The sequence below is a fragment of the Emydura macquarii genome, unplaced genomic scaffold (assembly GCF_026122565.2).
Source record: "Emydura macquarii macquarii isolate MOO-44397 ecotype Brisbane River unplaced genomic scaffold, CSIRO-AGI_Emac_v2 contig_3287, whole genome shotgun sequence".
NCBI lineage: Eukaryota > Metazoa > Chordata > Testudines > Chelidae > Emydura > Emydura macquarii.
Genome location: NW_027133424.1, coordinates 7406755 through 7425668, shown reverse-complemented (window position 1 = coordinate 7425668; position 18914 = coordinate 7406755). Strand labels below are relative to the sequence as shown.

At 43.0% G+C, this 18914-nt stretch overlaps 1 protein-coding gene across 1 annotated transcript in view; it reads right to left on the bottom strand.

Moving 5' to 3' along the window:
* DNM3 (dynamin 3) overlaps positions 1-14156 on the bottom strand; it is a 234943-nt gene extending 220787 nt beyond the window's left edge. The window contains exons 1-5 of the mRNA XM_067532436.1: positions 13973-14156; positions 12715-12813; positions 11544-11704; positions 2044-2186; positions 1169-1304 (exon numbers count right to left, since the gene is read on the bottom strand). Of these exons, the coding sequence (XP_067388537.1) occupies positions 1169-1304; positions 2044-2186; positions 11544-11704; positions 12715-12813; positions 13973-14087 (654 nt within the window). The 5' untranslated portion in view covers positions 14088-14156. The remainder of the gene's footprint in view (positions 1-1168; positions 1305-2043; positions 2187-11543; positions 11705-12714; positions 12814-13972) is intronic.
* Between the last annotated feature and the right edge of the window lie 4758 nt (positions 14157-18914).

The window sequence follows — 18914 nt, the reverse complement described above, 5'->3', positions numbered from 1 at the left end:
GATGTCCACTTACTAACCACACTAACAAAAAGTATATTTACAAACTATTTTTAAACAGTTCAGTACTACAGGCAATGGGGTGAACTGCTGGGAGTTAGACACACTGGACTATGCTTCCATTCCAGACTAACTGCTGGCCAAAACAATTCTGTAGAACATCCTACTAGACAAGCAGAGAGACCATATAAAACACACTCATGGTAGGATTTGGGGATGGACAATTTAGGAGAAATGTGTTCCATTTATTTATTTTTGAAGTTCTGTTGGTTTGATCTACACTCCCCTACCCCGAATGGTTTATCTGACTGATTGGCTGAAGAGTAGAGAGGGTGTCTCAGGCAAAAAGAGTTTTCCACCACAAAACCTGAATTTTTTCTACAATGAGAAACTGGGAATGAATGCTTGCCTGTTTTGCACCCTAAACAGAATTAGCAAAAAAGCCAAGAACTAATAGCTATTTTCCACAGCACTAACTTTAAAAAGGTACCTAAGTTCTCATCACTAACAAGAGAATCTGCATTACACCACAGGCAATTGTTTACCTGCCCCATCTATCCAGAAGGAAGATAAGGAGGGCAACCAACTGTGATAGAACAATGGAAAAGATAGGGAAAATAGTAAGAGCTGGGAAAAGAGACAGACATGAATAAATATCGAAACATGACAGTTAGTTTTGACATTTGTCCATGCAGAGTGAGAAATGTAGGATGTCACATGTACCAGCTAAATTCAAACAAGACTAATTTTGCAACGTAAGTGCAAGAAGAGATATTTGTTACAAAATAAGATTAATTCATTACAAATTTGAAAGTATATTGGAAATGAAATTGAGATAGTAGGGAGCAAAGGGGAAAATATTTTTGCTAAAGTGACAGAAGGTGAACAATTGAGCCATTTTAAAATAATGTAAGATTACGATTGAGTTTTGAATAATGCATACTACAACAACTTTCAGATTGTGACTTGGAGTTCATAGCCAGAAATAAAAATAAACTTCTTCCTGTGTATTGGTGATAATTCTGTCCTTTTGTGTAAGTTACTCCTTCTGATTAAGGATTTTCCTGTTAGAACACCTTCGAAGGAAACATAACTTCACTTTGTCACAATCAAAATGAATATGAAAATATAAAAACACAACTCAAAGCAAGAAGGAAAGACAGACACATACCTTTACTAGTTCAAAAGGAAAACGCTCATGGAAAATGCGATTGATTTTGGCACCCCCAGATAGTTCTACTGTGTCAACCTGATCCCCCGATCCTTCGATTCTTTTTTCAAAGTCCACTGAGAACTGCTGAACCATCCTTAAAGTTCAAAACAGAAACAAAAAACTTTAAAATGTGCAAGCTAAGCTTTTTATTTCGTTTTTATTTCATTGTATGTATTGCCAATGAATTATATTTCTAGGTTTAACAGTGGTACCTACACATACTTCTCCACTTCCAAAGGACACAAGCAAGTATAAGGTTTTTCAAGTCTCTTTATAAATGTATACTGCTTACTCTCTTAAAAACACCATCTATTTTTAATGGGATTTTATGTATGGCTTCATATAAATATCCAGATAGGTTGGTACTCATACTGAGCATACAGTCCCAGAAGGGAACCCTATGATAGTAAACAGCAATTGACGCAAAGGCAATTGTGTGAAGAAAATGTGTATTTGATTAAAAAGTGAGAAAAGGTTCCCTGAACCACACCCAGCATTCCAGCGGGTTCCAGTTTAGCACAAAGTACACAAACCACAGCCCAAGATTATAAAGCTCAGGGTAGGACAAAGTAAAAAGATTTTCATCCAGCCCAGCATGTTCTTATATGACTATTAAAATGAATTCTGGAAAAATCTTTCTAAAATGGAAAGTGGCTAAAAATGTTATAATGCTTGCAGCCACATTAACCTCTGGAGTTTACGACTGTGTATAAGCATCCTTCTATGTCTGCCTTTCACTGGAAAAACATCAACGTCCTAAACTTTAAGCTTAAATAAGCAAGATAGACTATTTGACATCCATGGAAAAACAGAGGAGGAAAGCGGACACTCACTGCAGTAATGCTTTAGTCTTTCTAGTCGGATCTTCTGGTTGAAAGTTTTTATAGGTCTCTACTTCATGTTCTATAGAAAGCAGCTGGCTCTGGAGTTTGCTCCTGAAGGCTGGCAATGTATCTCGAATGTGATTGGTGAGTTGCTACAAAATAAAATGAATCCTTTGAACACTGGGAAGGCAGATGGATGGAAAGGAGATAGCTCGTACCCTTTGATTGCCACACACAAGAAAATATGGCCTGTGCTAGGCTTTCCAACGTAAGTCCCTTTGATCTCTGAAGTGACATGTCTACCCACAGGCAATACAGGAGCCTTTTTCTCTTACACACATACTATAACTAGGGCTTGAAAAATATCCTGACATCCGTCCCCCCACACAGGCTCCCACACACAGTTGAGCACTATAATGAGTCTTGGCAAAAATATCTTGCTCAGCTACACCAACAAAAGCCAGACATAGTTAATTGACAAATTTCCACATTAAGTTCTATCGCTTTCAAAAACCCAATTATACAATCAATCAATGCTGTCCCCCCTCCTCTCTTTGCAGGATTTCTCTGTTGCTGCTGCTGCTCTCCTAGGCACACAGGAGACCCTCAGACTTCCAACTCCTCTGTTTTACTTAGGCCCTCTGCGCCTTGCTCCACTTCCCCGCTTCTAAAGGATCTGCAACTCATTTGGAGTGAGCAACAGACTGACCTCCCATCCAGTTGTGGGGTAAGATAAACCTTGCTGCTCTAGTGACACTACACCTCACTTCCTGGAAAAGAGCAACAGCTCTGCTGCTCCTTCCTATTATGGGGTGACAAGTGTCTGGGTCTCTCTGTTCCTTTCCTTTCTGCTCTCACCCAAGAAGGCAGCAGCTTCCCCAGCAACATGCAGTCCATTTATGGGGTCCAAATTTCTGAGACAAGCGGATGAGAAGGTTTTGCCAGTTGTACTACAATCAGACATTCTAAGACACTCCAGGAGTATACTACATGGACCACAGACACTAATGGTCAAAGGCATCAAATCCATTCATAGTTTGAACATGTTCTTTCTAGTCACTTCCAACCATACAAGAGGATTTTGGAAACACATGAATTGCTCCTAGGACAATGTGGTAAATTCTCCCACACAGTAAATCCTTGTGTTTTCTCCCCGAAGGCCATGTGTGTACTATTGGAGAAGCTCTTCTGCATTATTTACCCATATATACAACACTGGCATCCAACTTGTGGTCCTTAAGGCTCTGAACTGTGGCGTTTGAGGAGGGGTGTGTTAAGGTGACGTGTAGGTGTATAAACTGGGGGGGGGGGGGGGGCAATATCCCATATTCCCTGAACCTCATCCTGCTACTTTTAAATATAAGTGTTTGAATCAGCTCCATTACTTCAGTGAAGAAAACAAGAGGCACCTTCTCCTACAGCCCTATGAGCAACTCTGATAGCACCGGCTGCTCCTTTCACCTTCCCTGCCAGGCTGGGAGAGGCCCAAAGGAAGTGGAATACCTGCTCAATTGGTTCTGTCTGAGTCTTGGATGGTATCTATCAGAATTTTGGCTTCTCTACCCCATACAGGGCACCATAGGGTATAGGAAGATGCTGAGAACCAGCCACAAGTTATAGCCCTCTCTTTCTCAGCCCAGTCAGTGCAACCTGGGGGATGCTTTATTTAACTTGTGCCTGCTGGTAGAAGACTTGTACGTGATTTCTGCTCCCTTTGTGCAAAGAGAACTGAACAGGGCAAAGAAACTGCCCCAAGACTATGGTCTCTAGGCCTTTTAAAGATACTGTTTGGCCCTCAGGCTAAGAAGGCAGACACCACTGTTCTACAGTTTAGATGCTTTTAGTACCAACAGTTAAATGAAAAAAAACCCTTGCCTTATCTCACTTTATCTTGATTTTCACTGCTAATCCTGCAACTGGAGAATGTAGAAGCGGGAAAACAAATTCACACAAAACTCACTGACTTCATGAAGGCCTGACCTTTGCTCATTTATAGTTTCCATATATATTCTGGTAAGACCTGTGCTGTTGATGTCTAATTAGACTGGAAGCTCATTGGGCCTTGGACCACTTCTGTTTTGTACAGTTCCAGCACATTTTTGATGGTCTGTAAGAAGAATGATTTTTAAAAATATTTTAATGTGTTGTGGGGCAAGTCTGAGACAAGTCAATAGTAACAATGAAACAAATAAATACAATACCGTATTCATGAAGTACAGTGAACTGGCTTCAGGGGCACAAGATGGATAAAAACTGAGGAAGGAGGAAGTGGTTGCTATATATAATCTCCAGTCAATATCAGGCAAAGGTCAAGAATTACTTCAGAAGATTTTCATCTTCACATTAACTGACCTCTCAACACACTCCAAATATCAACAAATCTAGCAATCTGGAAAAGTGTAATTTTGGTATTAAAACATTCCTTCAGCTCAGTCACTCATCAGATTTTGTTTCTCAGGGCTTGTCTACACTAGACTAGGCCCGAGGTAACACTGGCGATGGAGGTCAACGTAAAGTCACTTACATCTATCTCCGAACACCTGTGTCTACACTGGCACTACAGTTAAGTCGACTTAAGTCATGTCAAAAGTCGACTTAATAAGACCACCTCTGCAAGTGGCGTAGTGCCTAATTCGAATTTATTGGTTAAATTTAGTGTCAGTGTAGACACAACTTCACTTAAATTGACTTTATTGGCCTCCAAGAGGTATCCCACAATACCCCATTGTGACCGCTCTGGACATTTGTGCTGTTCTGTACTGTGGTCACACTACCTGGACATGTCCCCTCCCCTCAAGCCCTGGGAACATTTGAATTTTCATTTCCTGTGCTGCCAGTGTGGAGAGAGCTTTGTCGCTGTACCCCTCATGGCTACTGCGAAGCCCAAACGCGCTCCAGCATGGAATCGACCAGAGGTCTTAGATCTCATCAGTCTGTGGGGCGAGGAGTCCGTTCTGGCTCAGCTCAGAGCCAGCAAAAGGAATCTGGACATTTATGGGAAGATATCCCAGAGCATGCTGGAGAAGGGACACAAGAGGGACGAGCAGCAGTGCCGCATAAAGATCAAGGAGCTGCGTCAGTCATATCAGAAAGCCAGGGAAGCTAACAGCCATTCTGGCTTCTCGCCCAAAACAAGCCACTTCTATGATGAGGTGCATGCAATTCTCAGTGGCGATCCCACCACGGTGCCGCCCCGCAGCATCGATACCTCCGCCAGGTCACAGTCTATGGACAATGATGAGGACTGCATGGATGAGGAGGAGATGGCTGAGGAGAGCAGGGTGCAGGAGAGCGGGGTGTCTGTTCTCCCTGAAAGTCAGGACCTATTCCTGACCCCAGAGCAGTCCAGCAGCACACAGGACAGCAATAATGATCCCGTGGAAGACACATCTGGTGAGTTTTTTTTCTTCTTAGCAGTTCTGTCCTTTTACTTTTGGGGGCAGGGCGAGGGGGGGGGGAAGGGCAGAAAGAGGATTTCAAGCGTTTATCAGACTTTACTGGGAGGTTACCCACAGAACAGATTATTTATGTGATGAGATATGCTCCGATAATCATCAGTTGATATCTCACGGCACATGTTTAAAATACCCAAGCTGTACAGCAGATGCCCTGTACCTTTGTATTCCCCATTGCAGTGTCCTACCAAAAAACTTTGATTACTTTTATTTGGTTTAAGCAGAGACTATATACCACCCTTCCCGCCCGCACTGTCCACAGATCCCCTTGCTTCCCATCTCTGTAAGGGAACAGCGAGCCGACTCTTCTGGGATGTTAGGAACGGAATGAGGGTCTGTGTTTGCCAGGTGCACTGCATGGCGAGTATTGTCTACATTGTTGCACTTGTATCATTTTCTTCAGTCTGCTAACTATGGCTACCTTGTTACTTTCTTTTCATTCTGTAGATACCTCTGCCTTGGCCCAACCCTCAAGAAATGCTGCGGAAAGACTATTGCAGATTAGAAAGAGGAAAAAAAACCAAGAGATGACATGTTTGGAGAGCTCATAAATGCTTCTGTGGCCGCAGAGACAGAGCTCAGAGCGTGGCGGCTGACCTTGTCCCAGAATATGGACATGGACAGGGAGAGTTGCGGAGAAAGGCAGGCGCATGATCGCAGTACCACGCAGGAGATGCTGCGAATCATGCGCGACCAGGCAGACATGCGGCGGCCTGTGGAGCTTCAGGAGGAGCAGAGGCAGGACATACTGCTCCTCCACCTAGGGCTGTGCTGCCCTGCCCCTGCCCCTCCCGCACCCCCAAGAGGTCTCAGAGGAGAATGGCCAGGCTGCAGTACGTGCTCGCCTCCACCCTGGGAGAGGCGCGCAGAAAGCAGCGGTGGCCCCACTGACAGCTGGCCAGCAAGCAACCACACTACCCCTTGAGACAGTGAATGAACACTCCTCTCCTCCCCCATGACTTGAATGTTCATAAATAAAAGTTTGCATCATTTCAACACGTTTCTTTATTAAATCATATGTTGTCCTGGAGGGATTTGGAGGGTACAGATATCGATTTGGAGAGGGGGGGGATGTTTAGCAAAGCAAACAACATACAGGAACATAAATCAGTCCTGCATCTTACCGCAGAACCTCGTTTTCAAAGCTTCCCTAATGCAAAGCACTCCGCAGTTAGCTCTCAGTGTACTGCTGGCATCTGGCTGCTCACAATTGGTGGCCAGTCTTTCTGCCTTCACAGCCCAACCCTGGGGGAACCTCTCACTCTTCGCTTCACACACATTATGAAGAACATAGCACGCAGATATCACCGAAGGGAGGTTCTTCTCAGTCATGTCCAGCCTAGTGAGAAGAATCCTTCATCTGCCCTTTAAACACCAAAAGGCACGTTCTACAACCATTCTGCAAGTGCTTAACCTGTTATTAAAATACTCCTTGTCGCTGTCAAGGTGCTCGGTGTACAGCTTCATTAGCCAAGGGAGCAAGGGGTAAGCAGGATCCTCCAGGATCACTATGGGCATTTCCACACCCCCGATGTGAATATTTTGGTCAGGGAAAGAAGTGCCTGCCTGCATTTTAGAGAACAGCCCCAAATTACGAAATACGTGAGTATCATGCACCTTCCCAGACCACCCCACATAGATGTCGGTGAAACAACCCCGGTGATCCACAAGGCCTTGCAGGATCATGGAAATGTACCCCTTGCAGTTTATGTACTCGGTTTCTAGGTGGGCAGGTGCTAAGATAGGGATGTGCGTCCCATCAATGGCCCCCCACAGTTTGGGAACCCCATTCGTGGCAAACCCGTCCACTATGCCCTGCACATTTCCCAAAGTCACTATCCTTCATAGCAGAAGTCTATTGATGGCTCTGCATACTTGAATCACGGCAGTGCCCATTGTAGATTTACCAACTTCGAATTGATTCCCAACCGAGTGGTAACAGTCGGGGGTTGCCAGCTTCCACAGAGCAATGGCGACTCTCTTCTCCACCATCACAGCTTGTCTCAAGTGAGTGTTCATGCGCTTCAGGGACAGGGCCAGCTCCAAGCACAGTTCGAGGAAAGTTGCCTTTCGCATACAGAAGTTCTGCAGCCACTGATCATCATCCCACAGCTGCATAACGATGCGGTCCCACCAGTCTGTGCTTGTTTCCCGGGACCAGAACTGGCATTCCACGGACTGCAGATGATGCGTTACATTTGAATTGTTCTGCTCGATGGCTTGTAGCAGGGCAGTCTTGGTGGCATTGCTGTTGCCTGTGCTTCGACTTCTTGCTCTACTTCAAAAATACTCGATAAGCCGCGATGTATTTGTGATGCTCACAATAATAGTGCAGAGTTGAGCTGGCTCCATGTCTCCACAGCAATGGCGAGTGCGTGGAGTAAAAAAACAGCGCGAAAATAATTGTCCTGTTTGTTTGGGGGAAGAAGGGAGGGAGAAGAAGCATTGCATCATGGGATGATGACACTCGTCCCAACAGCCACCGCGGCTAGTTGCACTGTGGGATAGCAACCCACAGTGCACTGCTTCGAAAGTCGAAATAAGCATGGTGAGTGTGGACGCACAAGACCTGCGCAAACAGCGTGGTGTGTACACACTGCTGCGACTTCTAAAAATCGACGGGTGAAAATCAACTTTAAGTAAGTCGACTTTATTCGGCAGTGTAGACATACCCTCTGAGATTCGGGGGCAGTCAACCGGAGTTACGCAAACTACGCAAAAAACTTGCATAACTCCTGTCGACTTCTGTGCTTCTGTTCTGCGCTCCGTCTTCAATTCACTGCGCCGACAGGAACCGCGTTCCCGTCAACATAGCACTACGCCACTTGAGGAGGTGGTCTTAATACATCGATTTCTGGATCGACTGAGTGGGTCTTCACTGATTTGCCGCTGTCAGTGTAGACATAGCCCCAGTGTCTTAGTTTTATAAATACCCAACAGAAGAAGCTAGCAAGCGAAATTACTAGTGCATTTCCTATTTGCCCAAATGATGACGGAAAGGGGGGGCGTTGTTCTATTTTTAATGTACAAAGACATAACAGATCATATGCAAATAACCACAGCTCATTGGTTAAGGACAAAAGTCTTTTTTGAATCTATGTTACAAATAAATCCTCTATTATTTCTCCTTCTAAAACAAATCAAGAATAAAATGTTGTTCAGAAAAACCTGTAAAAAGAGTTCATGAGCTATTTTCCCCATAGAATCACACTCTGGAGTTTCATTTGGGCACCACCTTGTGGATCCAGAGACATTTACATTTCAAGCAGATATGCACAGGCACCAGCACGTGCAATAACATGCTTCATTATGAATGGCACTTATATGGATCTCTACAGCATAACTCCTTCCATTCAAATAAAAACCCATAGAAGTCCAACAATGAATACTAAGGGGCATAGCAGGCTGTGGTTTTGTAAAGTAGCCAGCTCAGAAGAATTTTAATTACTGATAAGTAAAATAAAAATCTGGAAGTGATCAAATACATCCCTACAGTAATGAGAAGTTTAACAATTTCAACCTAATAAAAAGACCAAAAGTCAAAAAGTGACCAATCAAAACAGACATTCCAAACAAAAGCAAAACTGTGGGATGCATGAATGTTCTGTCACTCCGTCTCAGAAGCAGGTTCTGTATCACAGATGAACTGACCTGGTATTCCTCTCTAGAGGTTGCTGTGACCCAAATAGAACATGCCTCAATACGGCCATCAGATTGCAGGCCTGCCAAGCCTCTGCAGTGAGAAATGAAATCAGCCAGCCATTTAGTCTTGTTCCCCTCGGAAACCGCGGTAGCTATTGGCCTCCATTAACTGAAGTCAAATGAAACAAAGAACCAGGTGGACTTTCTAAGGCCCTTTTCTTCTCTAGATAAAGAGCCAAGAACCTTGTGACATTGAACCTGGGAAAGCCACACCGAGATGAGCAAGCTGAAGTAGAAGGAACGTTGGCAAGATGATTGGCTCATTAAGTTGGAACTCTTGACACTACTTTCAATAAAGAGTTTAGGATGTATTCAGAGCACCATCTTATTCTTTTCAAATTTGGTATGAGGTTGATCAGCCAGTAGAACCTGTAGCTCACTCATCCCCTATAAGCCAACACAATAAAGCGAGTAAGTAAATCCACTTATTCATGCCTGAATATCAGTGACATCATAGCAGAATTTCCAGAAGCCTTCACAATCCATCACTAACTTGGAGCTCTCAGCAGCTAACCTCCCAGTGATGTGCTGCACCCCATCCATCTATCGCATCGCTGGTCGTCCCCTACTATGATGATCCTTCATCATTCCTTCCATAATAACTTTCTCAAGGTTAGTTCCATCTCTATGCCTAATGTATTCCAAACAGGCATAGAGGTGGAAATAAACAAGCCAATGTAGGAAACTTGAGCTTGTAGGAAAGGAGTGGCTCAAAAACAGTAGTCATCACTTTTGTTAGGATTATATTAATATCCAACACAAGACTTTTGTCAAATGCAGTACGTCCACATTAGCCTGATGACAGGGAGCTGAAGAGACGCTTAGTCTACCCTTCAGCAAATTCATGATAGCCCAAAATAGTTGCCAAGATGAACTTGAATGAAATTTGTCTTTAAATCTAGCAGTCAAGCAGTTTGTTTGAAGTTTTGTGGGAAAGGAAGAATGGGACCTGGAGGAAGTGACAAGTTAAAGATATTCATGAAGATCCACACACACCAAATGGTAAATCCTTGATGATTTAAACCCTTTTGGTGGACTCCTTTGGATAAACCAGGAGAACTTGAGACATTTACTAAGAAACATCATGTCTCTGGAGTTTTACACTATCTAGAGCAATGCCTAGACCGAGATTGCCTGTTCCCATCCCATTGGATAAGTCAATATCATCCACAATTGGGCTGAGAACCATCTGTCTCTGCCAAAAGAAGGTTATCAAGTTCATTCAATTCTTGGCCCTGCCCTCGAGCTTGGTCAGTACCTTTGCTACCAGAGATAATGGTAAACGGTTTACAGGCTCCCCTCCACTGTGGATGGAGAAAGTACTTGTTCAAGTAGTGACAAATAGATCAGCCTCTAGCTTCCCCACTGGCGGAAGGTGTGATCCACCATGCTGTTCTCCAGGGGATACTCATCAGAGTCTTCAAACAATCATTTTAGTCTATAAGGAGGAAGGGCTGGCTTCATCTGTGTTCCCCTGGGGTCACAAATCACAGGGCTATGATCCTGCATCCCTATTCACTGGCCAAGAGACCAAACCAAGGTGCAGCATGGGCACCCCATGTGTTCCATGGAGCAATTGTGTCTCCTGGGGCACAATTCCAATCCCCCAACCCATTCCAGCCCTCCTTGGAGTAGCTTCTAGCTCCACACTACCCCTTATACGGGATGTGGTTAGTGCCATAATCTAGCCCTTAACCTGAAGTAATGCACTGAGGGAGACAGACAAATGCATTCATTCGTTATCTAGAATCAGATGGACTGTCTAGAATTTTCTTGTTTGGGAACTTTAAACTGCATAGTGTGTTATGAGCCAGTTTCTCATGCGAGGCTGCTTAAAAATCAAGAGATGAGTATAACAAGTCCAAGTGACATTTTGCTGCTTGAGCCCAACATTTAACATGAAAGAGGTGGAGATAGGGTGACCCAATTTTTCACACTTGTTATCTGGACAGGGGTGGAGGGCAATAGGCACCTTTATAAGAAAAAGCCACAAATATCGGGACTGTCCCTATAAAATCAAGACATCTGGTCACCCTACGTGGAGGATGAAAAACAAATGGTCACCATCCTTGGTAAAGTATGTCTAGCACAAGGATTTAAACTTCTCAATGGTGTTACTCCTGCTATACACAGGGAGGGGGTGGGGTGGAGGGAATCAATGCCTGTCCTCTTTGCAGTGGGTTTCATACATAATGTACTGTTTTGCCCATGATATGTTGGGAAAAACACAGTATTAAAAACAGGAAAGAATTAATCAGGTGCACTGCAACAGTGAATTTAATACAGCATTTTTATTGGTCCTGTATGCACATGCCCATACTCTCTCACACACTTTTTCACATTTGCTTATACCTGATTTAGAACTTTCTGCAGATATGGTGTTCCCATCCGGTCTGCCATGTGCCTGTAAGCTGGATGGGAAAGGAAGAATTTCCTTTCTGCCAGCATAGCTGCCTTAATATCTTTCTTCCCATCAATGTCTTTCTGACTTCTGTTTACAACTCCAATATACCCTAAAACGAGATCAAAACAACTATGCAAGTCAGTGCTGTTTTTCCCCACAGTGCAACATACATGCTAGTTCAGTACAAACCAAAACATTCAAAATAACCTATTTTTGGTATTTTTTAAACTACTGCAATAAACTTAATGTGTTCAACAGGGTTGAGGCTTGATGCAAGTGGGCACACCCTTCCATGGAAGTCACTGACTCAAATTCAGTGATGACTGAAACTGTAGCGTAAGTTACAAGTTGCGGATAAGCTGGTCTGAAAACTAGGTTTAAATGGGAAGGCAATATCACTTGCACTGATTTGGCATTCCAAGGGATGTGCAAAACAAGAGTGACTTGCACATGACTGGGAAATAAGAGGAGAACGTTGCAGAAGGGTAACAAACAGGAGGAGAAAATAGAGGATCTTGATATTGACTTTCCTGTCTGCTGGTGTGATCCCTCCCTGGCTGGTTTGTTTTCTGAGGTGTTGAGACAAGAAAATGGGAATGATCTACCTGGTGAAACTGGGTTAGATTTCATTATTACTTTTGTATTATTCTAACAGTGGAAATGAACATGTCTCCACAGTTCTATGAATGATTATCTGGAAAGCTTCTGGAAAGGAGCAGAGCTTAGACTGCAGTGACATTACCAAAGATCCAGTGGCTGCTTCCAGACAGCACCAAGAGGAGGGACTCCCCTCACAATGCGAGGAGCAACAGAAACTGTCACAGAAAAGGAAATGTTCAGGTAACCTAAATTCATATCTCCCATTACACCACATCCAGCCTGTTCTCTGTGGTCTGAGTTGATTTTTTTCTCCCTTATTGATATTTTGGGCACCATCTCCTTTTACATATTCTATTTCACAGCTAAGTGTGATAAAGGCTATGAGCAGAAACTCAACTGTAACTTTTTCAAACCAAGCACTCCATTAGAACCAATCATCTGTTAACTTACCAGAGGCCTACCTTCCTCATCACTGCTTTGCTACAGAAGCGATTGGTCCATGGAGTTTAATATTCTTACCTCTACGAAGCGGGAGCAACTTGTTCTCCAGAATCTCTCTTGCATCAGTTCCTTCATCCATCAAATCCAGCTTTGTGATTACACCAATGGTTCTTAGGCCTGCACACACATACCAAAAAATAGTGAAATATCATTTACATTGAGGAAAACCAATCAATTCCACCTTACTGTCTGGTGGTGAGTTTACTTGCTGAGGAAGAACTGAGTATTTTCTCACCAGTCTTTGGATCTGCACAGGAGCTTAAGCCAGGAGAACTGCATTTTTAAGCTACCAGTTATTTTAGTTTTTATTTTGGTTTTTAAATGGAAAAAAAAAATCACCTGTACTTTACAGGCCCAGGGGAGAGGTGGGAGCATGCACTAGGTCAGTGTCCATCCACCACCCATATGCACAGAGCCAACAGCTGATAAATGAGACAGTGGGAGTCAGCTTGGGCCTACCAATCATAATCAGATCCAGCTCCAGGAATCAGTTAGGGTGTGCCAGATAGCAAGGCAGGGATCTTACATGCCAGCACTGACTGCTAGCACTGCACTTCCCATTGTGGTAACAGAGCCTTTTCACTTTCCATTTAGCTTATCAAATCCCTCTTGGAACTCACACCCACTTTTTTGTTCTTTTAAACTTCCATTGCTCACTCTCACACTCAAGGTGTGTTAGTCACAGCCCCAGCAGGCAAAGGATAGACACAGCTCTCTTCTGAATTGGCTGGGAGCAGGGGCCTCTGGCAGTAAAACAAAATGCTCCCAACTCTACCTAGTCGGACTCTTGAATTTTAATCCACCAGGTGGCAGCACATTGCCAAACCAGACTGCTTTTACTCCAGCTGCGTGTGTTTTTTATTACAGTAACATCAGTCATCCAGGCATGCTCAGAAAACAAACATCACTAATATTTATACAACTGTAGCACCCACGCACCACAGTCAGCATCAAGGCCCCACTGCGCAAGATGCCACAGACTCCTTGGCTGGCATAGCCCTGACACAAGAATTTACAATCAGGTATATGTCATACTTCACTCAATTACCAATCGCCAGTTACTTTTAAATTTCAGTTGGCAACATTACTTGCTGACTTATGCTGCATGAGCAGAATCCAATTCATCTTCTGATGTTGAAATCAGTACAAAATTTTTAATTATGAGTAATGGCTTTTCTCGCAATGTTAAATTCATGATTCGCCACAGTAAACTACAAGCTATACTTTCACCAATGGTGTCTGAGAGCAGGAAAGTTTTACATCCATTCTCACTTACCTTGAGGGTCTACTTCTTTAGCTAACTTCAACGCATCTGAGTTGGCAAGATCAGTGTTGGCTGGAGTCACAGCCAGGATCAGACAGTTTTCACGAGAGATGAATTGCATAATCATGTCTCTGATCTGTTGCTCAATATCTGGAGGTTGATCCCCTACTGGCACTTTAGTGATTCCAGGCAAATCAATAAGCGTCAGGCTGAGCACTAAAGAGAAATGGCGTAAGACCACAAGGCTTGTTAACACATTACGTAACCAAAGAGAACAAACAGGTGATCCAAGTCCGAGCGGGAAGCCGTAATTAAAATAGATACATTAATTTTCAAAGGCTTTAGAACATTATTTTATAAGCTCACACAGCTAAAGCTGCGCCAAGATTGGCAATTCCATCTCACAGAACATTTCAATATTATGAAGTTTGATTTTGTTCCAGTTAGGAACGGCTTGTCACAACCTACAAACTACATTGTTTGGCATAATCACCTTCTATTGGGCTATCATAGCTGTAGCTCAAAGATCATAATTAAACATTAAAGGCAGAATTTTCAAAATGTTGTGCCTATGTTGGACATAACAAATGATGCACCAATATCAGTACAGTCCATGGGGCATTCCCATCTTATCTGTCAGTCAGGTGGCAGCCAATTTGAAAAAGGAATTTTCACATACAGTCCCCTCCTCTGATCGTCCTCCAAGCAGGTACTGCAGGTCACAGCTTCCCAAACTGAAAACCAAGGGCTGGTCTAAATTGTACGCTAGGCTCTAGCTATTTTTCTGAGTTCCTTCAGAAACTGGGACACCCTAGGTGGGTGTTTACAGAGATGGAGTTACGTAATAGAAAACATTTAGCAGGTACAAAAAATTTGTTTTGTTGTGAGATGATTGTCCCCAGTACAGATCACAAGTCTAACTAGCAGCGTCCTGCAATTATGGGAGCAGCTGAGGCCACCAAGCAGAGATGGGAGGGAGACAAGATGCAGCCTAGGCTCTAAAAGGTTAGATTGACTCTCCTTGGGAAAAGTAGCTCTTGGATTTCTGAGGCAAAATGACCGAAAGCCTTGCTGGCTGATGGGTCTGGATCCAGGCAGTGGTGCTTAAGGAATGTGTTGATGGCTCTAAACAGCTTACAATAGAAGTTTCTCCTTGTATGGCCCAACAGGGAAGCCACCGTTTGAGTGGAAAGATTCTGAAGTTTTAGCGAGCTGAGGAAACTGGCCAAGGAGGAAGGTGGATGTTGGACTGTATCTAGTGGAAGAGTAAATACCTAGAAGCTTTCTCCCCTTTGGAAGCTTGATTGTTGAGAAAGTTTACAGGTAAGAAGGTGTAAGTTATAATAGATTCATACTCTTGAATTTTGTGCCTCCAGCATGAGTCTGACGAGGATGAGCCACCACTGAAAAGCTTTAAGGGCTGCTGATTCCTTACATAGCAACAGGCAGTACTGCCTGGCCCCATGCAGTGGGCTTAACAACCTGTCATGCCTCTAACTTCCACCTCCTTTTTCAGATAAATGGTAAAAGCACTAACTGACACCAACATGTGCTCCCAACTGTATAAGAAGTGAAGTATGCATCTCAGACATTTGGACAGTTTGGATTAAGAAGCATCCACGTGTATCTGCTTTTCTTTATGACTCCCCATTTCAGGAGCAGAGATGAAATGGCACAGGCTGTTGCCCAAGTCCAGAAGGCTGCAAAATAAAAGCTTAAGCCAAGACTTTTAGACACCCATATCTGAGAAGCACATGACTCTAGTTGGGAGTGGACAGGTTTATTAACCATCACGGTTTGGAAGCAAGTCACTCACACACTTTTGTGATGTCCCATTCTCCCGGGCGTATTTGAGCCCTGCTTAACCAGTATGCCTAAAAGAAGAGTCCATCTGAAACAAGCAAAGCTTTTAAAAATCCAGGGTTTTTCCTCAGCCCACTTGAACAGAAGTGTGGATGCTTTAAGGAAGGCCAATTCTTGGTCCTTTCTGTCCCCCACAAAGGTTCCAGTATGACACCACTGCAGTGTAACCCAAACCAAAAGAGCATGTGTCAATGCCATGATATTTGCAGGAGTTGGAGTTCTGTCATAGCCAATCTGAGCACTCGCAGTGACAGGAAATGATCAGAGAAGATGTGAATGGGATAAGGAAAGAGGGAAGGCATCCTCCTATTTTGATCCTACCACACACCTCTATAGGATCAACTTGGAGACAGCAATCTCACCAGCTGGTAGGAGTTGGGGTAACAGGGGAGCCTCTTTGTTTCTTGGACCAGGTGGGGGGAAAGTCAGGTTCCTGGAGAGGACGAATGAATAGACTGTGTAGGGCCAATTGCTCTAGGAAATGGTTGCTGATTCAAGGATTGCCCCACTGGAAAGACACCAAAACTCCAGGCAGAAGATCCCATAAGAACACAAGAGCAGCCACACTGGAACACAAGATGGTCTATCTTGCCCGACAGTGGCTGGTACCAGAGGTTTGGGGGAGCATACAGAACAGGGTGATTACAGAGTGATCCACCCATCTTCCACTCCTGCTTCTGGTAGTCAGAGGTTTACGGTCACTCAGAGTCTGGGGATGCATACCTGAAAACTGGGTTGCATATGATGATCATCTAAAGTCCAGTTTTCTTCAGTGAAGATTAAGATGGTTTAGTCCTCTCTACACCGTTAACCGTTTTCCATACCAGTTGATAACCCATTGTCTGCAACACATTAACTTTCCTAGGACAGACAGGGTTCAAAGTCCAGGGAATGGGGGAAAATCTAATAGAAGTAGGCCTTTTTATAACATATACTGTGACACGAATTATACATCCTCAAAACTTTCACTCAAAGTCAATCTTAGACAGTGTCTTTCTGGAGTTTTCTTTGGTCAATCAATGAGAACAAACAGAATATATAATATTAGTTACATGAAAACAGAGTAGAATGAATTTACCTACCATGTGGGGAATACACTCTTAAATTAATAGGAACGGAAGAAATGCCTTTATTCAGTCCTGTCACTCTGTCTGTTTCTGCTTCAATCTCTTGACGAACTTCATCAAAATCTGTAAATTTCCTCCCTTTGCAATGGAGAAACTCAGCATATTCTGTAATGAACATAAATAGTATCTTCATGTATTGTAAAGGAAAAGCATGTTGAAGTCATTGAGAATTATAGGAAAAGAGTTAGATAGGTAACCAAACATTGTAGATAGGGTTCCACAGATGAAAATAGCCCAGAATGGAAAGGTTTGATTAAAAAACAAGAGAAAATTAATAAATTGCATCAATTAAACCCATACCTTTGGCACCTAGTCTTCTTGAATAACAGCCTAAAAAAGGGTTTGACTAAATACAATTTAAATTAACAGAATAAGGATCAGACTCTGAAAAAAATAAAAAACTTGCTAGGGCAGCAGTTCCCAAATTGTGGCTCATGACCCCAAGCGGGGTCGCTTCATCAGCGGATGGGGTCACAGCAATCTCAAGCATGCAGGATGCCATTTTACAAAATGGCCTCCTCTGCATAGCGTGACCTTACACACACCATATGCACGAGGTCATGTCACACTGGGGAAGCTATTTTGCTCTACAAAACGGCGCCCTCCTTGCAGCATGACATCACACGCACCATTTGTGTGTGAGGTCATGCAATCCAGAGGACAACGTTTTGTAAAGCAAAATGGCAGCCTCCTTGCGGCGTGACCTTGCATGTACAGTGTGTGAGAGGTCACGCTGAAGGGAGGACACCATTTTTAAAAGGCAACTTCCATGTTGTCTGGGGGTAGTGGGAAATAACACATCTGAAAATGGGGTCATGCAGGGAAAATGTGCTAGGGACTCAAATACAAAGCAATTGAGACTACAGTAGCTGGACTGAGAACTATGGTTACTGGAGTGCAACATGTATCAGTATTAAAGTCTGTTTCTTGAATCTTCCATAAGTCATTATTTTACTAATAAATGTTATTGGCGCAGCTGTACAAACAAATAAAATGAAAAAAGTAGCCATTTATATGTCAATGGTAATAGTTAACTTACTGAAAAAACAAAAGAAAAAAAACTATTCCCCCTAAACGTTTGCAATTCCTCTGATTTGAAAGTCTGTATGAGGGAGGAGGGAGATCCAAGAACCGCACTATCCCTAAGACAGGGGAAATGAAAATTATTTCCCTAATTTAACATGTATAAAAATGCTGCAACATAATTCCATAGCAAAACATTTTTTGTTGATCATCTAGCAAACCTTCTGGTTTGCCTTCAACAATTTAAGAACTCCAGTGTAACTTCTGTTCTTTTTCAGAACTGGCCATACAAGAATATACAGAGGACTTTTTTCATATATGCAAAATAGTTAACTGCTAACAAAACAAACAAAAAAAGAGAATATATGATCCACAATAGTTAGTAAAAAGAGCATCACAGCTGATCAATCAGATTTATAAGTTCTTCAAGCTTGTAAAGAATTTGGTCCCCAAAAAATAGAGGTTTGCTCTTTAAGGATGAAAATAAGCTGATGGGTGGTCCTTATTGTGAAAGACTTCTGCATGAACTCCTTGTATAAAGGAAATTGTGCAATCTTTCATACAATTATTTCTTACTGTGGTTCATCAGCTATTTTCAGGAAAAGATTTCAAAGTTAAATAATTAGCACTGAGTGTATGGCTTGCTTACTCCACTGGGGGACTGACACAGCTGATGCTAAAAGAAGCTTCTCTTTGTTCCACTTTACACTTAGTAACACAGTATGCCTGTCTGCAAAATGTAAAACCACTGCAACTACTGTAGTATAATTTCAATTAAATATAGTGTGTTTAACTAGGTTTGTAACTGTCGCCATGAGAACTAAACTGGTGACATTTGTGATCCCTCCAATCCTAAAGAAATGAGCTTAATTGAAGTAAGTTACATGTCGTGGATATGAAGACTAAATAGGTCTGCAGAATAAAAATTCAGTTGAACAGGG